Source organism: Oncorhynchus keta, chromosome 27 (assembly GCF_023373465.1).
Source record: "Oncorhynchus keta strain PuntledgeMale-10-30-2019 chromosome 27, Oket_V2, whole genome shotgun sequence".
In the NCBI taxonomy this organism is placed as follows: Eukaryota; Metazoa; Chordata; class Actinopteri; order Salmoniformes; family Salmonidae; genus Oncorhynchus; species Oncorhynchus keta.
Genome location: NC_068447.1, coordinates 45,816,406 through 45,842,604, shown reverse-complemented (window position 1 = coordinate 45,842,604; position 26,199 = coordinate 45,816,406). Strand labels below are relative to the sequence as shown.

Sequence of the window (26,199 nt, the reverse complement as noted above, 5' to 3'; positions counted from 1 at the left end):
TATTGTTGTGGCCACACCACGTCTCGTTAGCCATAAGGCATACGCCCCCGCCCCTCTTACCAGAAAGATGTTTGTTTGTCGGCGCGATGCGTGGAGAAACCAGCTGGCTGCACGGACTCCGATAGTCTCTCCAGTGAGCCATGTTTCCGTGAAGCAAAGAACGTTAGTCTTGATGTCCCTCTGGAATGCTACCCTTGCTCGGATTTCATCAACCTTGTTGTCAAGAGACTGGACATTGGCGAGAAGTATACTGGGGAGTGGTGCGCGATGTGCCCGTCTCCGGAGTCTGACCAGAAGACCGCTTCGTTTCCCTCTTTTACGAAGTCGTTTTTTTGGGTCGCCGGCTGGGATCCATTCCGTTGTCCTGGGTGAAAGGCAGAACGCAGGATCCGCTTTGCGAAAGTCATATTCTTGGTTGTACTGATGGTGAGTTGACGCTGCTCTTATATTCAGTAGTTCTTCTCGACTGTATGTAATGAAACCTAAGATGACCTGGGGTACTAATGTAAGAAATAACACGTAAAAAAAAACATATTCAAACATTTAAATTGAACAATTTCATGTGAATCCGATAACTCTGTGTAGACTTCCACTGTAGAGTTTGTCATCTTATCATTGATAATGTCTCAGATGACAACCAAACTGACATCATATTCATTAAGTACCACCGCCTATGTTCCATTGGTCAGATTTCCAGAATATAGTTCATTTCCCCCCATATTCTGACATTCCCAGAATCTCTGTTAACCAAGGGTTTTGCAAATGTAACCTCAGTAGGGTAGAGAGAGGAAAAAGGGGGAAGAGGTATTTATGATTGTCATAAACCTACCCCCCCCATACATTTTTTTTTTGCCTTGGCTTGTTGCTAGTGCTCTAGCTGACTGACATCTGGAATCTATCTATTTTGGATTCTGACCTGGTGAAGCGCCCGACTCCCCCTTGCTTTGGTAGCTAACTCACCTGCCACTCTTTTAAAAGTTTTACCATTGGTGGGCCCCATCCATCAATCTGTAAGTCTCTGCTCTCTCCTTTGCTTATAATCTGCGGTTATGTTTCGGTTGTGTTCTAGCTGGTCTTCAGTAGTTGGGCTCCAGCTTTCCGAGAGTAACTGTGGAACTTGGCTGGCTAGGCTAATAGCTAGTTGACTAAATAGCTAACGTTAGCTGGCTGGCTAGCTTGCTGGCTTAGATAACATTCTTTCATAACTGGTGAGGTGGTATAATGTATTTGGAAAACATTGGTTTACTGATGATAGCAACTGGGGCGGCAGGGTAGCCTAGTGGTTAGAGCGTTGCACTAGTAACCGGAAGGTTGCAAGTTCAAATCCCCGAGCTGACAAGGTACAAATCTGTCGTTCTGCCCCTGAACAGGCAGTTAACCCACTGTTCCTAGGCCGTCATTGAAAATAAGAATTTGTTCTTAACTGACTTGCCTAGTTAACTTCTTGCGTCGAGCAGTCCCGTATCTGGGAGCGTAATTATAGCCTCAAGCTCATTAGCATAACGCAACGTTAACTATTCATGAAAATCGGAAATGAAATACATTTTGGCTCACAAGCTTAGCCTTTTGTTAACAACACTGTCATCTCAGATTTTCAAAATATGCTTTTCAACCATAGCTACACAAGCATTTGTGTAAGAATATTGATAGCTAGCATAGCATTAAGCCTAGCATTCAGCAGGCAACATTTTCACAAAAACAAGAAAAGCATTCAAATAAAATCATTTACCTTTGAAGAACTTAGGATGTTTTCAATGAGGAGACTCTCGGTTACATAGCAAATGTTCAGTTTTTCCAAAAGGATTATTTGTGTAGGAGAAATCGCTCCGTTTTGTTCATCACGTTTGGCTAAGAAAAAAAACAGAATTCAGTCATTACAACGCTTAACTTTTTTCCAAATTAACTCTAATATCGACAGAAACATGGCAAACGTTGTTTAGAATCAATCCTCAAGGTGTTTTTCACATATCTATTCGATGATAAGTCATTCGTGGCAGTTGGGTTTCTCCTCTAAAGCAAATGGGAAAATACACGCAGCTGGAGATTACGCAATAATTGCAACGGAGGACACCAAGCGAGCACCTGGTAAATGTAGTCTCTTATGGTCAATCTTCCAATGATATGCCTACAAATACGTCACAATGCTGCAGACACCTTGGGGAAATGACAAAGTGTAGGCTCATTCCTTGCACATTCACAGCCATATAAGGAGACATTGGAACACAGCGCCTTCAAAATCTGGGGCATTTGCTGTTTGCAATTTCATCTTGGTTTTGCCTGTAGCATCAGTTCTGTGGCACTCACAGATAATATCTTTGCAGTTTTGGAAACGTCAGTGTTTTCTTTCCAAAGCTGTCAATTATATGCATAGTCGAGCATCTTTTCGGGACAAAATATCTTGTTTAAAACGGGAATGTTTTTTATCCAAAAATTAAGAGCGCCCCCTATATCAAAGAAGTTAAATAAAGGTAAAAAAAAAAACTAAAAAAAAAACTGGCTGACTCAATAAATCAACTTGCAAGGTTTCTAGCCAACTAGCCTGCTAATGTTATCCCTACTGGCTGGCTAACATTAAAATATGTGCTTGTAAATTGGCTGAAAAATTTAAATTAAATTTGAAAAGAAACAAGTGCAAACGATTTGGTTTAATTTGAAGTTATACATTTGGAGTTTACATTATAGGGAATAGGCTGGCTTGCCGGGTCCTCCAAATTGCATCACACCCCGGAAAACAAATGTTCCAACATGACTTCAGCATTCTTTGAAATTCTGGTCATTTTATTTAACTTGGAACAGTTTAAGTGAGGTGTAACTTTGCATTGGGACTTTTGATGTGTGTACTAATGCAAATCATATGCTACATGTCATTTACGTTTATGCTACCTACATTTTAAGTGTCTCAATATAGAACTGGTTTGGCAGAACTGAACTGACATTTACTAACTTCTTATTGCTGCCAACTATCTAAGTGAGAAGAACACAAAGCTCTACTTCGGAACATTGTGTAAAACCTTGGGTTGACACAGTAGTGTATTGAATTGTACTGGTTGTGTTTTTAATGAGTAACAATTGTCAGCCTATTTGCATGTGAAACAATGTTATTATAAATAACCATCAAAAAGCTGTGATACTTCTAAAACATGTAAATTTCTCCCCATTTTAAAGTGCAACAAAACCAAAGCCGTTCCTTCAAGTGAATGCCTCTAGGTTTTGGGGGTTGTTCCATTATTAATGCTATTCAGAAGCCAAACTTTTAGGTTGGGCGCTTTAATCTATTTTTTGCTGTAAATCGATGCATTTTTAAAGAGGACAACTGAACATGGGTGGATGTGGGAATGCAGTTGATTTCTCAGTGATGCAGTGCTGTATCCTTTACTGTGCTGAGCCAGAGTTCACAAACAGCCTCCTTCCCTCTCCTGGGACCTCTCGTAGGGGGAGTGTGCCCAAATACTGCACTCACATATTTTATTTATGGAAAAATACACCTTTTTAACTTTGCTGTTCTCAGGATTTTTTCGGGTTGTTGATGGGTTGCAACCTCTTCTCTCCTGTAAGCTGTTTTAGGTGTATCTTTGTAGGCTAGATATTTCATTCTAAGTTCTCGAGGGCCACAGTGTGTTGGCAGTTCATTGGCTATTGGTTGAGATCTGAAAAGCAGTGCTGGGCTGAATCATTTCAATTTCTCCTGTTGATTTGGGATGTGAATTGATTTCATGAATAATTTTTATTTTATTTTCTCTGAAATGAAAATTAAATTTCACTTGTTTAATGAATTTGAAATGATTAAATCAGCATGGATTCAACCATAAACTCAGAACCCAAAACAAAATCTTGCACTAAATAAATAAATGTACAGTCGGCCCTGCTGAACTCCGTAGCCTACTTATGGCCCCATCCTTCAATGGGATGTTTATTCCAAACCATGCACAAATTGTCCTTTTATCAATGTAAGATTTAAAATGAGTTATGGCGCATGCATCTCAAGTCAGGATTTGACCCAAAGTGGACACCTACATTTACATTTTAGTCATTTAATAGACGCTCTTATCGAATTAGCGACTTACAGTAGAGTGCATACATTTGAATTTTTTTGTAACTAGTGAAGTATCAAACAGTACTTACAGTCAAGAGGCTTAACTCAATTTTATTGAAAGATGAGCAAGAACCTTCAAATGAAGACATCGGCTTTGGCATCGAGGTGGAAAGTAATTACAATGTTGGCTTTGGCTTTTTGGACCCTTTTCTCCCTCTTTTCAATGCCCATTACTCCCAGACATGACAGTTCGACACACCGACAGGCTCCTTTTGAGACATTAGGTTACCCACACAACGCAGTCCTCCCCAGGAAACCCCCTCAGCTCGTCAAACTCTGGGAGGAGGGTGTATTTTGTCATAACTTCCAATAATTTTTCTTCTGAAGATATTTGGATTCCTCCTTACTCTTGCCCTCCACTCCATTAAAATGCAGAAGTGTAAAGCCGCTCCGTCTAAAAGCCTGGCGATCAGTGGGTGGCTGTTAGCAATCCATTCAGCAGAGGGCGTGCATCCCAGCCACCCAAGTCTAATCGGTGAATACATTCAATCACACAGAGACCCAAACTCTTTTTTTTTTTTTAAGGGAATATGTGCCCAGTTATGAAAGCCTCATACCCTTTTCACATGGGTGTGCAACTTTAAGGGGCTTTTTTAACAACGTTCAAATTGAGGTTTTCAGTTTCAATCAAAATCTTGACCAATATTTTATTAGTCATGTTTTTTAAATGTAGGCTATTAGTTGCTAATAAATGTAAAACTGCTCTATTGCTCACTATTCTCTCTTGAAGGTACTCCCTCTTCCCTCCCTTATGGCAGGTGTGATTTTAGCTACATTTTTTTTGGGGGGTAAAGAATAGCATATTTCAGAATTTATCTAAAGTTGTTCACCAATATATGCACAACTTGTATTCAGTTTCAGGACATTTTTTGAATAATGAGCATCACGATATTAAAGATTTATAGGAAACAATGCAATTACCAAACTCCTGCTAATCTAATCCTCTTTGGGATCCCCTTTCTCTGCCCTGAGTGTTATAATTCTACTTAGTGTCATGCATAGGCAGTGGCTGCTAGACTGGCAATAATTCGTTTATTTTCAAGGAACATAAGTTAAAGCATGGTCTTAAGATGTAAATCCTGGGATTATATTGGTGTCGTTGCTGTGTGACGAGGGCTGGGCAATATATCGAATTAGATAAATTAGAATGAATGTTTTTGCGCAGTATTCCAAATGTATGTATTGCAAGAAATCAAGCTTTTTGTTAATTCTTATGAGCGTTTTGTCCCCTTGTTTTCATGTTGTATTTTTGGTCTCGTCTCCTTCACTCCTCTGTGCTGTGTGCAGCTTCCCATTTTACACCACGATCTGTATATAATGACGAAATGCACTTCTCCGCCCTAACAATGGGAGATGTACAAATGGCAGGAAGGCAAGCGATAAGCTTAGGTCCAAAATAAGCCTATAGAAAAGCAATGGCCTTATTTTAGCAGCATTTTAGCCAAACACTGTTATACTAGCTGCCTAGTCCGTGTTTTGTAAATGTGCAATAAGCATAAACACAATTTTCTATAAGGAATTGGCATTCTGAGAATATTTCAATATCTGAACAAGTGGACTGGCTAACATGCTTTTCAAACAGTTGGAGACAAGTGTGTGTTCGTAACAATTCAACTCTTAAACCTTCGTCGCCAGCAAATAGATCCAAGTTGGCCAAACTTGAAATCACGGCCGGCCTGCTCATTAGGCAGGATTAGGAGGCCCCCTATGGCGGCAGATTGACGAGGGCGGCATTTTCTGAGCGAGACGGACCAAGACGCACTTCCAACAACACATAAAATCTAACATAATTCTGCCCCAAAACAATTACAATTTCTGTCAACCTGTGTCATATTGGCTTTTTAGGTGAGCGCTGATGCCACCCTATGATAAGCAGTGCCCACTTTTGTCAAAGGCAGGACTCAATATTTATCTTGTCCATTCCCAGCACGCCTCTCTAGGGTGCTGTTGGAGAGACGCGGCGCTCCACGTTCCATCCTAAAAATGATTGCATATCGTAGAAAGTGTATGCGGCCTTTGTAGCCTACAGGCTGGAGATACAATATATGACAAACTTTTTACATCATGAAGGTTTTTCTGATCAAATAGCCTAACCTAAATGGCAACCAATCAAAAAAAAAAAGTGCTGACATGTTAACAAACAACATACATTACCGGTCAAAAGTTTTAGGACACCCACTCATTCAAGGTTTATTTTTAATTTTAATTTTTTACTATTTTCTACATTGTAGAATAATAGTGAAGATATCAACACTATGAAATAACATATGGAATCATGAAGTAACCAAAAGTGTTAAACCAATCAGGATATATTTGAGATTCTTCAAATAGCCACCCTTTGTCTTGACAGCTTTGCACACTCCATATCGCTCCGTGTTGGGTTATTGTACCTGTTGAAAAACAAATGATAGTCCCACTAAGCCCAAACCAGATGGGATGGCGTATCGCTGCATAATGCTGTGGTAGCCATGCTGGTTAAGTGTGCCTTGAATTTAAATAAATCACTGACAGTGTCACCAGCAAAGCACCATCACACCCCCTCCTCCATGCTTCACAGTGGGAACCACCCATTTGGAGATCATCCCGTCACCTACTCAGCATCTCACAAAGACATGGCGGTTGGAACCAAAAATCTCACATTTTGGACTCGTCAGAACAAAGGACAGATTTCCATCGGTCTAATGTCCATTGCTCGTGTTTCTTGGCCCAAGCCAGTCCCTTCTTATTGGTGTCCTTTAGTGGTTTCTTTGCAGGAATTTGACCTTGAAGGCCTGATTCACACAGTCTCATCTGAACAGCTGATGTTGAGATGTGTCTGTTACTTGAACTTTGAAGCATTTATTTGGGCTACAATTTCTGAGGTGCAGTTAACTCAAATTAACGTATCCTCTGCAGCAGAGGTAACTCTGGGCCTTCCTTTCCTGTGGCGGTCCTCATGAGAGTCAGTTTCATCATAGCGCTTCATGCTTTTTGCGCCTGCACTTAAAGGCGGGGTGCTTTGCTGCAGGAGTGACTGGTGTTCTTCCCAAAATAAATGTCCATCCTCCATGATGCCATCTATGTGGATATATTGAAGAAACATCTCAAGAGATCAGTCAGGAAGTTAAAGCTTGGTCTCAGATGGGTCTTCCAATTGAACAAGTACCCCAAGCATACTTCCAAAGTTGTGGCAAAATGGCTTAAGGACAACAAAGTCGGGGTCTTAGTGGCCATCACGAAGCCCTGATATCAATCCCATAGAAAATGTGTGGGCAGAACTGAAAAAGCGTGTGCGAGCAAGGAGGCCTACAAACCAGCTCTGTCAGGAGGAATAGGCCAAAATGCACCCAAATTATTGTGGGAAGCTTGTGGAAGGCTACCTAAGATGTTTGACCCAAGTTAAACAATTTTAAAGGCAATGCTACCAAATGCTAATTGAGTGCATGTTAACTACTGACCCACTGGGAATGTGATGAAAGAAATAAGCTGAAAAAAAATCACGACTATTTTTCTGACATTTCACTTTCTTAAAATAAAGTGGTGATCCTAACTGACCTAAAATGTGATTTTTTTACTGGATTAAATGTCAGGAATTGAGAGGGATGGAGTTAATGTATTTGGCTAAGGTGTATGTAAACCTCAGACTTCAACCTTGGGTCTGAATACTTATTTAATATTTCAATTATTATTTTTAATTAATTAGCCAACTTAACCTATTTTTGCTTTGCCATTGATCTTGTGTGTAGATTGATGAAGGGGGGAAAAAACAATTATCAATTTTAGTAAGGCTGTAACTTAACAATGTGGAAAAAGTCAAGGGTCTGAACTTTCCGAATCCACAGTGTATAATTGAATGTATAGACAATATAGAATATGTAGTATATGTGACCAGTGTTCCCTGACTATGTAGGGCAGCAGTCTCTTAAGGTGCATGGTAGAGTAACTGGGTGCTAGGTGGCTAGTGACTAATGTTAATGGCAGGGTACTGGGTAGAGGCTGGCTAGTGGTGTCTATTTAACATACTGTTGATGGCCTTTAGGTAGAAGCTGTTTTTCAGTCTCTCGGTCCCAGCTTTGATGCATCTGTACTGACCTTCCCTTCTGGATGGTAGCGTGGTGATCAGGCTGTGGCTTGGGTGGCTGAGGTCCTTGATATTTATTCTTGGCCTTCTTGTGACACCGAGTGCTGTAGATGTCCTGGAGGGCAGGCAGTGTGCCCCCGGTTATGAGTTGGGCTAACAGCACCAACTGCTTCCTCATCACGTTTTAATTTACCACTCTTAATGAATGCATTTGCGGACTTGGCACAAGCCCTTTCTATCCAAGGTCTCCGGGTTCCTACTAGTCTTGCACTATTGTCTGTAATTCCTGTGTCAAGTCACACTCTTGACAGGCAATTATTCTATGGATGGCTGTGGTTCAAGGTGTGGTTGCATTCAGAGATTTGATTTTGGCGCTTGCTTCATCATGGCTGAGCTGTGGTTACAGAAGCTAAATACCTCTGATGGTATTAACACGTAACCACAAATCAGACATGCTCTGAACCCTGTGTACCAATCAAACCTGTGGTAAGGACCTCAGTGCTTCTCAATAGCTAGCCTATTTAGCTGTTTTACTCAGCAAAGCACAGTAAGGATTGCCTCTGCAGACTTGAAAGAAAACAAAAGAGCATGATTTGTAATGGCACACTCGCTTCAGATACAATAGGGGAGCGCTCCCAGATATATGGGTTAGGCCAGCCACTGTGGAACTGGTTGACTGGGTGATCACTGTCTTTTTGCCCCCCTTTCCCCAGCAGCAGTGCTATGACCTCTCTCTGTTGTAACGTATTACTCATCCTAGCGCCTCCACTACTCTAACGCTATGCCACCACAACATTCAAGCCCACACTCTCAACTGCAACAACAACCGCAGCAGCATAGCAGATCGGGGCTTGTGGCTGCTTGATTTGCAGCTGAAGCCTACTCTTAATGAGGGAAAAATAAGGACTTGTGCAAACGCTCACCTGGTATTTTTCCCTCTTCCCTTTTTGTTTTGCCATGCATGTTGGACTAGATGAGTGTGTTAAACATTATAGTTTTTTTCAACTGAAAAATAAACTGGTTTGCGGGCGGAGTATTATCTTTGTTTTCTCCTCTTGTGTGTTGCTCTCCAGGGGGATCCGCAAAGACAGAGTTTTGTATTTCTGGTAGATCGGCTCGTTGAAGTTTCAGGAGACGATAGTGTGTGTGATTGCGTGGGCTGGTGTGTGTTTCTGTTTTAAGGACATTTGAAGGTTGTTTTAATTACTCAAAGATGTGCAGGTATCCTTTGGAGGCTTAGCTCTACTACTGACCAGGTTTAGTCAGGAAATTGTCTTTACAGGGTTCAAGCAGGACTTTGGTCCACACTGAAATGATCCTATACTCTGAAATAAATATTTGCGATATTAGTTACTGGCTTTTATTAATATATAAACTGCTATTTTAGGATCTTAATTGTGTACAGCATCATTTAGCCTGGCTTGTGTTCTGACAACGAATGTTATATACACTGAGTGGACAAAGCATTAGGAACACCTTCCTAATATTGAGTTGCACCCCTTTTTGACCTCAGAACAGTGTCGGGGCTTGGGTCGAAAGTGTTCCACAGGGATGCTGGCCCATGTTGACTCCAATGCTTCCCACCGTTGTCTCGGTGTCTATTGGGTGGTGGACCGTCGTTGATGCACATGGGAAACTGTTGAGTGTGAAAAACCCAGCAGCGTTGCCGTTCTTGACACACCTAAACCAGTGCGCCTGGCACCTACTTACCATACCACGTTCAAAGGCACTTAAATATTTAGTCTTTCCCTTTCACCCTCTGAATGGCGCACATGCACGCCTGTTATCTCAAGGCTTAAAACGACTAACCTGTCTCCCCCCTTCATCTACACTGATTTGAAGTGAATTTAGGTGACTTCAATAAGAGATCATAGCTTTCATCTGGTCAGTATGTCATGGAAAGAGCAGGTGTTCCTAATGTTTTGTACACTCAGTGTATACAGTGCCTTCAGAAAGTATTCACTCTTTAGTTAAGACAACAAAATCTTGAGTCGTCTTAACTAAATCCATTTAAATCCCATTTATCTTTTTTGTCAACGATCTACACACAATACTTTAATGCCATCTACTCTACACACAATACTTTAATGCCCCCCCCCCTTGCTTAAGTTAACTATCGAAGCTGTTCCAAATCAATTATAACCAGCTGAGGGCTCCAGCTATGCATTTGGTTTGCTAACATGCCAGCTATGTAGCTAAATGGTAAGATTAAGCTTCTTGGTTAAAGCAGAGACCATCAATCCCATCCTGTAGGAAGACCCATGTTGCCTAAATTGTTTGGTGTTTATTTAATTCATTTTTTTTTTTACAAATAGTGCCCCCTGTGTGCACTTCTGGTAATACAGTATATCCCGGTATGGAACAAACTATGAAAATCTGGATACTGCTCAACCCGAATCACTAATGATTCAGAGGTATTCTCTATTAATCTCTAATGGCATTAACATAAAAAAAAAAAAAAATTCTTTACACTGTTGGAGGTATGATATGAACAGTCCCTCAATATTTTAGTCTAACTCAAATAATTTTATCAAAACCTTCCTGAAACTCCTATTTTCTGTTAACAAATTAACAGTAGAGCCTTCTCTTCTGAAGCACTCTGGTTGTTTTGTAGCAGAAACTGTGCTGTGTTCAAGTCTGAAATGGAGAGGCGGTCCTAGACAGCAGAGTGCGGCACATTGACAGAGAACAGCGTGGGTTCTAAGCTAGGATTGAATGGCGGGAACCCACTTACCGGGATTTAACAATCAAAACCACTCCCTTCTCTCGGGATAAATGACTGTGAGAAACCAGTAAATCATCATAAATGATTTATATGAACAGCATGGCATGAAATGGAACCGCTAAATTATATGCAATGTCTTAATCTGGCTTCTCTACGGCCTCTGCATGATGAATCGACCCTCCGGGGGGGAGGAGGAGAGACAGCCCATCTCAGTATGCTGCGCAGTTCACAACGCATGTAGACCCATTAACTCATGGCATCTTTTTTTTTCTTGTGACAGGTAGGCCTCATTTGCTGCAGCATTACCTATGCTACACTAATATAAAGAACGAATGCCTGTAATCTCTCTGGCTTTCGGGGGTCACCTTGTTTTTTAAAATGGCAGCTGCAGTGTTTTAAAACCGCCTGTCACTCGAGTATTGTTGCTTTAAATCAGTGCACGCGCAAGCACACTCTCACAGTCTCGCACTCTCTCTCTATCAACTCCATTCAAATTGCATCCAAAATAGATAATCTTGTTCTAGATTGATACTGTATATACAGTTGAAGTTTACATGCACTTAGGTTGGAGTCATTAACTTTTTCAGCCACTCCACACATTTCTTGTTAACAAACTATAGTTTTGGCAAGTCTGTTAGGACATCTACTTTGCATGACACAAGTAATTTTTATAATAATAATAATAATATATGCCATTTAGCTGACGCTTTTATCCAAAGCGACTTACAGTCATGTGTGCATACATTCTACGTATGGGTGGTCCCGGGAATCGAACCCAACAATTGTTCACAGATTATTTCACTGTATCACAATTCCAGTGGGTCAGAAGTTTACATACACTAACTTGACTTTACCTTCAACCGCTTGGAAAATTCCAGAAAATCGTAGGCTAATTGACATAATTTCAGTCAATTGGAGGTGTACCTGTGGATGTATTTCAAGGCCTACCTTCAAACTCGGTGCCTCTTCGCTTGACATCATGGGAAAATCTAAAGAAATCAGCCAAGACCTCAGGGAAAAGTCTGGTTCATCCTTTGGAGCAATTTCCAAATGCCTGAATGAACCACGTTCATCTGTACAAACAATAGTACGCAAGTATAAACACCATGGGACAATGCAGCCGTCATACTGCTCAGGAAGGAGACACGTTCTGTCTCCTAGAGATGAATGTACTTTGGTGTGAAAAGTACAATTCAATCCCAGAACAACAGCAAAGGACCTTGTGAAGATGCTGGAGAAAACCGGTACAAAAGTATCTATATCCACAGTAAAACGAGTCCTATATCGACATAAACTGGAAGGTTGCTCAGCAAGGAAGAAGCCACTGCTCCAAAACCGCCAATAGAAAGCCAGACTACGTTTTGCACCTGCACATGGGGACAAAGATTGTACTTTTTGGAGAAATGTCCTCTGGTCTGATGAAACAAAAGTAGAACTGTTTGGTCATAATGACCATCGTTATGTTTGGAGGAAAAAGGGGGAGGCTTGCAAGCCGAAGAACACCATCCCAACCGGGAAGCACAGGGGTGGCAGCATCATGTTGTGGGGGTGCTTTGCTGCAGGAGGGACTGGTGCACTTCCCAAAATAGATGGCATCATGAGGATGGAAATGTATATGGATATATTGAAGTAATATCTCAAGACACCAGTCAGGAGGTTAAAGCTTGGTCGCAAATGGGTCTTCCGAATGGACAATGACTCCAAGCATACTTCCGAAGCTGTGGCAAAATGGCTTAAGGAGAACAAAGTCGAGCTATTGGAGTGGCCATCATGAAGCCCTGACCTCAATCCTATAGAACATTTGTGGGCAGAACTGAAAAAGCGTACAAACCTGACTCGGTTGCACCAGCTCTGTCAGATGGAATGGGCCAACATTCATCCAACTTATTGTGGGAAGCTTTTGGAAGGCTACCTGAAATGTTTCACCCCAAGTTAAACAATTTTAAAGGCAATGCTACCAAATACTAATTGAGGGTATGTAAACTTCTGACCCACCGGGAATGTGATGAAAGAAATAAAGCTGAAATAAATCGTTCTCAACTATTATTCTGACATGTCACATTCTTAATATAAAATGGTGATCCTAACTGACCTAAGGCAGGTCATTTTTTACAGGAATTGTGAAAACTGAGTTTAAATGCATTTGGCTAAGGTGTACGTAAACTTCCCGACTTCAACTGTAGATGTCCTAACCTACTTTTTTCAGATAATGCATTCAAGCCTAATTTTTTGCTAATTTTGTGTTATGCATAATAAGCTTAACTTATCCTCGGTCTCTCGCGCAATACGCAAGCACCTGTGCTCCGCTGCCCTCCTTAAATGCTCCTTAGCTCTTGGTCCCATGCAGTAACATCTTGACTAGAATAGCTTGCTGGACATTTCTTTTGTTGCATTTCCTACACCAATGGACTACTTGAAGAGGGACGCAAGCTTTTGGGGGGTAGGCTGTAGCAGTTATTTATTCAGACCCATAACCATTCAATCAATCTTCGCAAAGAAAAGAAAGCCTTCTGCATATAATTCCAGTCACATATTATTCAAGGATGTCATTAGAATGATGAAGATAAGGAAAACTGTTGAAAGCGAAGAAGGATAGGCTAATAAGATTAGTGGAAAAAATGTCAGCCTACTAATTACACAATTATGCCCCATTTATATTTTATTATCCAAATCACTAGCCTATACTTGTGACTTTGTAGGCTGCATCTGCTGCACCAGAATCACTTTCTTCTGCTTTATCATGGTTTAAATCATGTGCGTAATTCCAGTCCATATAATTCAATAGGCTACACTCAAACAGATGAACCTACTGGAGCTAGTTTAATTTATTTGCCCAAGATACCATATAGCCAGCAACATCTATGGGCATTTCATGTTTTTCTGTCGTACATAATGGGCAGTAGCCTATCATATATGTATTGGATAAGGGCACAATCATTTGGGCATGGGCTCATAAAATGTATTTAATAAATGGCTCATCAGGCTCCAGTAGCATCAGGTCTGAATTTATGCTAATCAAAGCTCTTATCAAATGCAGACATTTCCAGTTTCGTCAGGAAATACGGGGTTACCAGGGAGAAAAGTCATTTTTCTCGGGATGGAACATTTTCTAAAATACCGGGAAAATATTCAATCCTATTCTGTCCTTCCGGGTTCCGCTGAATAATTGGAATTGCTCCCGAGCTGTTCCCCCATTTTGGCAGTCAGTTGAGAAAACAATTCCCAAGCTTTTAGTCACTCCAGATTAAGTTGCCATTTTCTACTTGGTTGGATGGAGAATGATCGAGGGAAGCTGGATAGACAGAACTCTGAGGAATAGTTTTGCTGTTGTGGTGGGTAGCTTTGTGATATTGCGACGGCATTTATTTATGGGTCTCTGAGTGTTGTCAGCCAGGACTTGACAAACTCACCTTCTTGCTTTCTGTTTTACAGCATTTGATCCTGAATGAACATGTACCATAGCACTACTCTACCTTTGGATACAGTACATTCCACAGATGCGTGAGCCAGAGGAGAGATGGCAAGAAACGAAAAGAGTAAGAATTTTGTTAATATGTTAATGTTTGCAGTCTTTACAATTGACCATACATTGTTTTTTATAGGTTTGAGTGAAGTTCAGACTTAGAGGAAACAGTTGCTAGGCTGTATAAAATATATTTTCTAAAGCTGTGATATGTAACTTTTTGGGCGACCCAACCAAATATACATATAATTGTAACTTATAGATCTGTCATTCTAATCGAAAGCAAGTCTAAGAAGAAAGGTAGATCTGTTCTATGTGTGCTATTTCTATGCTTCCTGTTAAGTTTCGTATACTTTCGGTTTTCTACACCAGCTTCAAACACAATGTTTTAGTTGGTACAATGATTCTCTACACCAGGTATTACCAAACTGGGGTGCGCACAATGCCGCTGGGTGTACGGCAAAAAAATGTCTTCGCATTTTCAAACAGTCCATTTAGATTTTTCAATGGGGCTATATATTTGGGTGAAGTTTCTTTCTCGACTGACTAGCCTCGTTTCACTGCCAAAAACTCTCGCATGAATAGCCAAACGTAGCTGTTGCTCATTCAGTTTGCTTAAATTGATTTATGGTTAAAAAAAGGCCCGAGTCCATAGACACATACCAGCTCTACTGGTAGTACTGCTACTACCAGCACTACTACACATGCACCTGTTGACGACACAAGTTCTGCTTCCACGAGCACATTCAATGCTAGCATCAGTAATTCTAAATTTCTTGTTAGCCAAGCTAGCATGGACACTGACAGTTGCACTGACAATCTGATGCAGCCGAAGAGCTACTGCTACCTTACCCGGGAAAGCACCGAACAACAGACGGGGACGTTGGACCTTCGAAGACGCGCAAAGATGATGAGAACATCATTGATTTGGGGTTCACTTATATTGGGAGTAGTGCCTTTCCTCAGCCACCGTGTGTTTTATATGTACTATCTCACAACTCGATGAAACCTTCTCTTGCGTAGACATTTAGATGCAAACATGTCAATTTGAAAAATAAGCCACAGGGGTTTTTTGAGCAAGAATTAAGATGACTCTTGAGTAGCAAGACATTTATAAGAGCAACAGATACCATTAATAAGGGTCTGGAAGCGTCTTATATGGTGAGCTACCGAGTGGCTAGGACAGGCAAGCCTCGTACTATTGTGGAGGACTTAATTCTCCCTGCTGCTGCAGATATTGATGGGACAATGCTGGGGGGAAAGGCCCCCAAAAAACTATACAGACAATGTCTTCATCAAACAACACCGTTTCACGACGCATCAGTGACATGGCAGGAGATGTTTTGAAACAATTACTACTTTGCATACAAGCCAGTGAATTTTATGCGTTACTGCTGGATGAGTCAACAAACGTGTCGGGCCTGGCACAGCTCCTGGTATATGTCCGTTATGTTTATAGGGGGTCAATAAAGGAAGACATCCTCTTCTGCAAACCACTGGAAACCAGGACAACAGGAGAGGATAGTTTTTTAAAAGTACTGGACAACTTTGTGACCTGGTGGAGTGGTAACGCACGTGCAAGCAGTTGCAAGCAGTTGCTCCTGACGCTACTTGGGTACACTGCAGCATCCACTGAGAAGCTCTTGCTGTCAAGGGAAGACCTGACAGCTTGAAATATGTTTTGGACACTACAGTGAAAATGGCAAGTCCCCTGAACTCTGTATTTTCTGCATTATGCAATGATATAGGCAGTGACCATGTAACGCTTTTACAACATACAGAAGTGCGCTGCTTATCAATGTGCAAAGTCTTGACAGGTTTTTTAAAATTGAGAAACAAGCCTAAAGTTGGTCTATTTGGGTGATGTTTTTTCCTCACCTGAATGATCTGAATCTAGGATTACAGGGACTCCAACTAGATTGAATGTGCGGGACAAAATTGAGGCTATTATTAAGAAGTTGGAGCTCTTCTGTCTGCATTAACAAGGACAACACACAAGTCTTTCCATCATTGTATGGTTTTTTGTGTGCAAATGAACAAGCTTACGGACAATGTCAAATGTGACATAGCGAAGCACCGCAGTGAGTTGGGTGCGCAATCACGTCGGTACTTAACTGTTGACGCACAACTGGATTTTGTTATCCCTTTCATGCCTTGCCTACAGTCCACATTTCCGATATCTGAATGAGAGCTTCATTTAAAATGGCGTCAAACGGTTCTGTGAAAATGTAATTTAATCAGAAGCTACTGACAGATTTCTGGATTGTATAATAATATATATGCCATTTAGCTGACGCTTTTATCCAAAGCGACTTACAGTCATGTGTGCATACATTCTACGTATGGGTGGTCCCGGGAATCGAACCCACTACCCTGGCGTTACAAGCGCCGTGCTCTACCAACTGAGCCACAGAAGGACCACTATCCTGCCAGTATCCTGCCTTGGAAAATCACGTAAGACACTGATGCCATTTGCAAACACGCACCGATGTGAGAGTGGATTCTCGGCCGTCACTAGCATGAAATCTAATTACAGGCACAGACTGTGTAGAAAATGATTTAAGACTGAGACTCTCTCCAATACATCATTGCAGAGTTATGTGCATCCTTTCCAGCACACCCTTCTCATTAACCTGTACTGAGTATTTCACCATTTTCATATGTAAGATGGCTAAATAAAGAGCACAATTGATTGATTATTATATTTGTGCCCTGGTCCTATAAGAGCTCTTTGTCACTTCCCACGAGCCGGGTTGTGACGACAACTCGCACTCATTCTTATGTTTAATAAATGTATTGTATAGAGTGTGTGTTTGGCAGGCTTGCAATGATGGTAAGAAACAATATTTGAGAATGCGCTGACCCTGGTGCTAGAGGGGGTACGCAGCTGGAGGTTGAATGCTAGAGGGGGTACGCAGCTGGATGTTGAATACTTGAGGGGGTACAACGTTTGGGATCCACTGCTCTACAGTATACTTGCTTGTATTGTCACATATGGAACTTAGGCGAACTATTAGAATTGTATCAACCAGGAAATGGAAGGGCGATTTAGCTTAGTGCGTCTTTAAACTGGGGGAAGCTATGCCAGACACAGTATTTGCTGTGCTGAAATCTGGACCATTCCATGAAAAGAATAACATAATGAACTATATCTGATCTCCTGACACATCTGTAGTGCAGTCAGCTGCAAACCATATCTGTATGTTTATTCTAGTGTTCTCCTTTATCCACCCAATACGGTTGTTTTTTGGCTATGATAAAAAAAGAACAGCATATCTGTTATGCAGTTTGTTCTATCAAAATGAGCAATTGTATAGCAAACATCCTCCTTGTTCTTCCAGGATTCAGCCGGGACTGCAGTGCAACAGCAATCCAGTGAGCCAAAGGAGAGAATCCCCCTGAGTCCCTCCCCTCCCAACTCCCACAACCCTTCACCACCATGACCACTGAACTAGGGAGCAGCCTGACCTCCATGGACTGGCTTCCCCAGCTCACCATGCGGGCGGCCATCCAGAAGTCCGACTCAGGGCATCATGGCCACGGGCCGGGCAAGAAGAGCACCCCGCTGGACCCGGGCACAACACTGGACCAGGAGGAGGCGGCCCAGCACCGGGACGGCAAGCCACCCTATAGCTACGCCAGCCTCATCACCTTTGCCATTAACGGCTCGCCACACAAGAGGATGACCCTCAGCGAGATCTACCAATGGATCTGTGACAACTTCCCCTACTACTGGGAGGCAGGCAGCGGCTGGAAGGTAAGTTGTGGAAACGGAGGAGTAGAAGTGTGAGGGTGCATTAAAGGGATGGTTAACTTAAGAATCAGTTTGTTTGGGATTGACGTCTGCAGTTTTGAACTCATGAAAGGTGTGATAACATTGAACTATTGCTTTAAGGAACTTACTTTACTAAATATCCTAGAAATACAGGCACACTGTATTGTGCGTGTAAATTTGGTTGACTCCAGACAATGAAATATACAGTATAATCTGGCACATGAACTAATAGGTCCACTTCTCAGCCTCAAGCTGTAAACATTTACTCCCAGATGTACCTGGCCCAGTGCAAAGATGCTGTGGTTGAAACGGTGAACTGCATCAAAGGGAACATAGTAATCACCTCGACTGTAATGAATTTACTATCAGCTGCACACAGTGGGAGACAGACATGAAGCCCAAGCAGTCTCTGGGTTCTTTGATTTGGAGAATATACTGTTAATGTACAACTAAAAGAGCTTGTACTACACACACACACACACACAGATGCACAGTCACTCACACTCACTCACGCACAGTGAGTAAGAGCGACTTCCAGCTCAGGTAGGCATACGTGTGCAGTCTACAGATTAGTGGGCTGGCTCAGCTAGAGAAGATGGGTATCGGGGAGTTTACTACCCAGTTCAAGCACATGTTTTCTTTGTATGATAATGTGGCTCAGGCAGGAGAGGCTGGAAACCAATGCTAACTCTTCTCCCATTTTGAACACAAGCGCTTTAGCCACAGGATGCACTGAGTGTAATCAGATAACTCGTCAAGGTCATAACACGTCCACATGGTATGAGGGAGCAGGACATGGGATGCGTCCAAAATGGTCCCCTATTCTCTTAACAATGTCGATGCTTTTGAAAAGTAGTGCACTACAAGGGAATAGGGTGCCATTTGGGATCTCAACAGCTCGTTTGATACCAGCTGTTATGGAAAGTGCTCTGCTGCGGCTTTATAAGCCGCAATAAATGTTTAGTTTCATGTTACTATGAGCTATGATGACGTGTTTTTACATGCATACCTGCATATGTACTAGTGAAGTGGGGGAAAGAGTTACAAATCGGGATATTATTTGACTAAATCACAAAACTCCTGTTTTTTTCCTTCCTAGCTTGGTCTGCATCTTCTTTTTAAACAGGGAGACAATTTGTTTTCAGCACTTCTATTTCTATGACTGATCAAATCTTGTTTTCATGGCTCTTTTTTCCCTCTGCAGCTGACCTATGGTGAGCAATATGTTTGAAACACTGATTTGATTGTGATTCAGAGTATCAAGTACATATAGGTTCCGATACGATATGTATTGCGACTCTTAACTGTCATGATATCATATCGTGAGATCCCTGGCAAATTCCCAGATGTAATATGTACTTAGAAATATGTATATTAATAATAAAAATACATACATGCACTACTGTTCAAAAGTTTGGGGTCACTTAGAAATGTCCTAGTTTTTTAAATAAAATCACATTTTGTCCATTAGAATAACATCAAATTAATCAGAAATACAATGTAGAAATTGTTAATGTTGTAAATGACTATTGTAGCTGTAAACGGCAGGTTCTTTTTTTTTTATTGGAATGTCTACAGAGGCCCATCAGCAACTATCACTCGTGTTCCAATGGCACGTTGTCAATGCGGTGCCTGTTAATTAATCATTGAATCATAGCCTACTTCGCCAAACAGGTGATTTAACAAGCACATTTGAAAAACCACTGTCGTTGCACCAATGTGTCCCTAACCATAAATATCAACACCTTTCTTAAAATCAATACACAAGTATATATTTTAAAACCTGCATATTTAATTAATATTGCCTGCTAACATAAAAGAAATTAAACTAGGGAAATTGTCACTTCTCTTGTGTTTAGTGCAATAGAGTCAAGGTATATGCAGCAGTTTGGGCCGCCTGGCTCGTTGCGAACTGTGTGAAGACTATCTATTCCTAACAAAGACAGCCAATTTCGCCAAACGTGGGATGATTTAACAAAAGCGCATTTGCGAAAAAAGCACGAATGTACCTAACCATAAACATCAATGCCTTTCTTAAAATCAATACACAGAAGTATATTAGATTAAACCTGCATATTTAAAATAATTTCAGGTTAGCAGGCAATATTAAACTAGGGAAATTGTGTCACTTCTCTTGTGTTCATTGCATGCAGAGTCAGGGTATATACAACAGTTTGGGCCGCCTGGCTCGTTGCAAACTAATTTGCCATAATTATGACATAACATTGAAGGTTGTGCAATGTAACAGTAATATTTAGATTTAGGGTTGCCACCCATTCAATAAAATACGGAACTGTTCCGTATTTCACTGAAAGAAAAAATGTTTTGTTTTCGAAATTATAGTTTCCGGATTTGACCATATTAATGACCTAAGGCTAATAACTGTGTCAACCTTAGGAGCACGTACCACGAGAGGCCCATCTGGTGAGCAATGTTAAGACGTTTAAATGGGGTGCCGTCATCTTTATCTGGGAGGGACAAAGGGGCATCGCTGACCTGGGCATGCTGCTAGTGTGCTGGGTCAACTGGTGGTAGAGTATTCTCTGCTTGTTGAAGGCAATGCCTCTCGGACGTTCGAGACGTTGAACACTGCGAAGAACCTCTTCCATAGCCATCCCTAGTTGTGCCAGCTATTCGGGGTGTTGACGAAGTAGGTATCCCTGCTCGTCGACCATCTGGGAGATGTTCTGATTTCCTGCTGCTTCAATTTTTGTGAGGCAGTATTCTGTACCGTAGAAACTGGGAGTCAAGAAGCAGATGCAGGTGGTTAGTTTAATATAACATGTAACGTAGGAGTAGCATCTAGACATAAGCAACAGAAACCATTCTGCTTTTGTAAGGAACCTAAGGGAGTGCCAGATAAAGGGGAGATGATGAGTGAGGTAATGGAGTCCAGGTGTTCGTAATGATGAAAGCCAGGTGTGTGTGTAATGATGGTTCCCAGGTCCAGTGGTTAGTAAACCGGAAACGTCGAACGCTGGAGTGGAGGAGCGGGAGTAGACGTGACAGTGTTGGAGACTGTTATGAACAGAGCACCTTGTAGAATTGGCGATTCAGTAGTACACTTTCTGGTATGGGTTTCAATAATCTTTGAGTAATGTATTTAGGCATAGGGAAAATACAAAAAGGGCCTGTCTACGGGTAAGTGATTTCATAAGGGTTGGAAATTAGCCATTTGTCAGGGGTTAGAATATGTTTTGCAGAAATGAATAGAAACTATCCGTCTGGGGTATGATGTCTAGCTGTCTAGTTTCTGTGGGAAGTGAGGATGACTTTCAACGTCATAGCTGGGGAGTGGAGTGAGGATAACAGGATGCAGATAGCTGAAGTGTATCTCAAGAAGGGAAGACCGAGCCAGACCACCTTCTGGCCCAGCATGGGTCGTCCTACTGTGGTGATACCTCATGTACTGAATTGAAGTTATAAGACTGTGACTGAATCTTTATGTTTTCAGTTGAAGCATCCAGTTGGGTGTAATAAATCTAGTTTGAGCTTTCTTGGTTTACGCCTGGAGTTTGTACCAGAAATCAAGAACGTAACAAAAGTCTAAGAAGAGGTAGATCTGTTCTGTGTGCTGCTTCTATGCTTCCCGTTCTAAAGTTTTGTTTTTGTGTATTTTACTTTTGGTTTTGTACACCAGCTGAAAATACAATATTTATGGTTATTGAAAATATATTTCACAGGGTTTTAGATTGCTTATTTTGTCACACAAACTAAAATTGTATTTGTTTATTTTTCTGATGGATTACTTCATTTAAAAAAAAAAAAATTATGAGGAAGAAAATGTTTGTCTGGATGTGACGTTAGGGAGATGGTGTCAAGGATGCTTGATGCAGTGAAGAGGATTTTAGGTAGATCTGATTCAATAAAAATAAAATACAAATTCCATGTATAACCACTGATGCGTGAATGAGGACTGGGTCGACAAATCCACTAAGGAAGGAGCCGGTCACCATGGCCAACCTTTCTCCAGTTTCTGCCATCTTGGAAATTACAAAGTTTCCTTTCATTCCCAGTCTGGCAGCCGATTCGTTCAAATCCAACTACATGCTTTGCTGCGCTATAGTGTATTTTTTTGTCGGCCTATAAACAGCTCTCACACACACATGGATCCTCGCTAGGTCCCCAGGGACAGTGGAAGCTCTGTCTCCTTGAATCTCTTTGTGCCCATCACGCACATAATGGGTTCCACTAATGGCAGACTTACCATTCTCCACTAAGCGGGTGGGGTGGTGCGCCATCAAATGGAATGTTAATCTATTTGGCTGTGTTTGAAGCAGTGACTCGTATTCAACCCCCTATCCATACAGGATGTGTGTCACCTGTCGTTAAGGTGTCCCAGTGATGTCTCTAGATCCCAGAGGATATTTAGATGTTACAATGCCTCTCCCGTCCCCAGACTCCACACCCTACTCTATTCCAACCCCTCCACCACACACGCTGTCTTTATTTAGCTCTCTCTACCTGTATCCTCATCCTCTCTCATAACCATTTTGTTTGCCATCTTACTGTGTTTCCCTTTTAATCTGTCTTTCTCTCTGTATCTGGCTTTGTCTCAGTCTCGCTCTCGCCCTTTGACAATCTGTCAGTGTGCCCTGGGAGCCCCAGGACAAATCTGCTGACGCTCCAAGAGTGTTATTGGAACAACAGACACTGCTAACTGGGGTTGTCTGCATATGGGAGCCCTTAAATCTAGTCTTGCCCATTCACCCTCTAAATGACACACACATGCAATCCAAGTCTTAATTGTGTCAATGCTTAAAAATCCTTCTTTAACCTGTAGTGACACCCCATCCCGTGAACGGGACCGTTGTCATCATCTGACACTAATTAGCATAACGCAACGGACATAAATCTTCCTAGAAAATCTTCCTATTCATGAAAATCACAAGTGAAATATATTGGAACACAGCTTAGCCTTTTGTTAGATTTCTCAGATTTTCATCTCTTGTTTTCACTCACGAGACTCCCAGGTAGACTGCCAAAGTACATTTTTTTTTCCCAAAATATAATTTTTGTAGGCAAAATAGCTCCGTTTGTTCTTCACGTTTTGGCTGAGAAATCGCCCGGAAATTGCGGTCACCACAACGGCGAAAAAATATTCCAAATAAGCTCCATAATATCGACAGAAACATGTTAAATCCGGTTCCGGGTTGAGCGAGCGGTCGCATTCGCACTTCGCTCTGCAGGTTGTATAACTTTTTCATTACATTTCATTATAGTACAACGGTTGATTTGTCTAATCTTAGCAATTCTTCTTAGCTAGCTACATAGCCGTCCTTGTATCAGAGATAATTGCATAATTATCGTATTTCGTCGCCCTAACGTAGCCTTCACTGCTATTCGCCCAGGAGCTAGCAAGCGCTAGCTAACGCACACAGATTAGCATCACTGTAGTGCTATTCACTCAACTGTACGACTTGATTAGTCTAGTGTTAGCTAGCTACATAGCTGTCTTTGTTTCCAAGATAATTGTGTAGTTTAGTGTGTGTAGCCTTGGAGTGATTATCTTAATACACTGAGGTTCGCTAGCCAGCTATTTGTCGTCCTTAACGTAGGAGACTCTGCTAGCTAGCCAACAGCTAACAGCTAACAGCTAGCCAACAACAACCCGGTCGCATTCCGCTTCGCTCTACAGTTAGTATCACATTTTCATTTCATTTCATTACAGTACAACGGTTTGATTTGTTTGATCGTAGCTAGCTACATAGCCGTCTTTGTTTCATAGATAATTGTGTAGTCTAGAGCGATTTCCTAGGTTAGCTAGCCAGCTATTGTCGTTCTTTAACGCAACGTAACGTAAACAACACTGCTAGCTAGCCAGCTAGCCCCCGATTAGCAGCACTGTAGAAACTATTACACTCAACGGAACGACTTGATTAGTGTAGTGTCAACAACGCAGCCACTGCCAGCTAGCCTACTTTAGCAGTACTGTATCATTTTAATCATTTTAGTCAATAAGACTCTTGCTACGTAAGCTTAACTTTCTGAACATTCGAGACGTGTAGTCCACTTGTCATTCCAATCTCCTTGCATTAGCGTAGCCTTTTCTGTAGCCTGTCAACTATGTGTCTGTCTATCCCTGTTCTCTCCTCTCTGCACAGACCATACAAACGCTCCACACCGCGTGGCCGCGACCACCCTAATCTGGTGGTCCCAGCGCGTACGACCCACGTGGAGTTCCAGGTCTCCGGTAGCCTCTGGAACTGCCGATCTGCGGCCAACAAGGCAGAGTTCATCTCAGCCTATGCCTCCCTCCAGTCCCTTGACTTCTTGGCACTGACGGAAACATGGATCACCACAGATAACACTGCTACTCCTACTGCTCTCTCCTCGTCCGCCCACGTGTTCTCGCACACCCCGAGAGCTTCTGGTCAGCGGGGTGGTGGCACCGGGATCCTCATCTCTCCCAAGTGGTCTTTCTCTCTTCTCCCTTACCCATTTGTCTATCGCCTCCTTTGAATTCCATGCTGTCACAGTTACCAGCCCTTTCAAGCTTAACATCCTTATCATTTATCGCCCTCCAGGTTCCTCGGAGAGTTCATCAATGAGCTTGATGCCTTGATAAGCTCCTTTCCTGAGGACGGCTCACCTCTCACAGTTCTGGGCGACTTTAACCTCCCCACGTCTACCTTTGACTCATTCCTCTCTGCCTCCTTCTTTCCCTCTCCTCTTTGACCTCACCCTCTCACCTTCCCCCTACTCACAAGGCAGGCAATACGCTTGACCTCATCTTTACTAGATGCTGTTCTTCCACTAACCTCATTGCAACTCCCCTCCAAGTCTCCGACCACTACCTTGTATCCTTTTCCCTCTCGCTCTCATCCAACACTTCCCACACTGCCCCTACTCGGATGGTATCGCGCCGTCCCAACCTTCGCTCTCTCTCTCCCCGCTACTCTCTCCTCTTCCATCCTATCATCTCTTCCCTCTGCTCAAACTTTCTCCAACCTATCTCCTGATTCTGCCTCCTCAACCCTCCTCTCCTCCCTTACTGCATCCTTTGACTCCCTATGTCCCCTATCCTCCAGGCCGGCTCGGTCCTCCCCTCCCGCTCCGTGGCTCGACGACTCCTTGCGAGCTCACAGAACAGGGCTCCGGGCAGCCGAGCGGAAATGGAGGAAAACTCGCCTCCCTGCGGACCTGGCATCCTTTCACTCCCTCCTCTCTACATTTTCCTCCTCTGTCTCTGCTGCTAAAGCCACTTTCTACCACTCTAAATTCCAAGCATCTGCCTCTAACCCTAGGAAGCTCTTTGCCACCTTCTCCTCCCTCCTGAATCCCCCCCCTCCTCCCTCTCTGCAGATGACTTGTCAACCATTTTGAAAAGAAGGTCGACGACATCCGATCCTCGCTTGCTAAGTCAAACGACACCGCTGGTTCTGCTCACACTGCCCTACCCTATGCTCTGACCTCTTTCTCCCTCTCTCTCCAGATGAAATCTCGCGTCTTGTGACGGCCGGCCGCCCAACAACCTGCCCGCTTGACCCTATCCCTCCTCTCTTCTCCAGACCATTTCCGGAGACCTTCTCCCTTACCTCACCTCGCTCATCAACTCATCCCTGACCGCTGGCTACGCCCCTCCCGTCTTCAAGAGAGCGAGAGTTGCACCCTTCTGAAAAAACCTACACTCGATCCCTCCGATGTCAACAACTACAGACCAGTATCCCTTCTCTCTTTTCTCTCCAAAACTCTTGAGCGTGCCGTCCTTGGCCAGCTCTACCGCTATCTCTCTCAGAATGACCTTCTTGATCCAAATCAGTCAGGTTTCAAGACTAGTCATTCAACTGAGACTGCTCTTCTCTGTATCACGGAGGCGCTCCGCACTGCTAAAGCTAACTCTCTCTCCTCTGCTCTCATCCTTCTAGACCTGTCGGCTGCCTTCGATACTGTGAACCATCAGATCCTCCTCTCCACCCTCTCCGAGTTGGGCATCTCCGGCGCGGCCCACGCTTGATTGCGTCCTACCTGACAGGTCGCTCCTACCAGGTGGCGTGGCGAGAATCTGTCTCCTCACCACGCGCTCTCACCACTGGTGTCCCCAGGGCTCTGTTCTAGGCCCTCTCTTATTCTCGCTATACAC

General features: G+C 42.6%; 1 protein-coding gene across 2 annotated transcripts in view; it reads left to right on the top strand.

Annotated features, from left to right (window-relative positions):
- Positions 1-26,199, top strand: part of LOC118360197 (forkhead box protein J3-like) — a 97,997-nt gene that overhangs the window by 11,624 nt on the left and 60,174 nt on the right. Inside the window, exons 2-3 of one of the 2 annotated variants that reach the window (XM_035739441.2) lie at positions 14,311-14,414; positions 17,683-18,098. In XM_035739441.2, the coding sequence (XP_035595334.1) occupies positions 17,781-18,098 (318 nt within the window). In that variant the 5' untranslated portion in view covers positions 14,311-14,414; positions 17,683-17,780. The remainder of the gene's footprint in view (positions 1-14,310; positions 14,415-17,682; positions 18,099-26,199) is intronic. The other variant, XM_035739443.2, reaches the window with a different exon arrangement.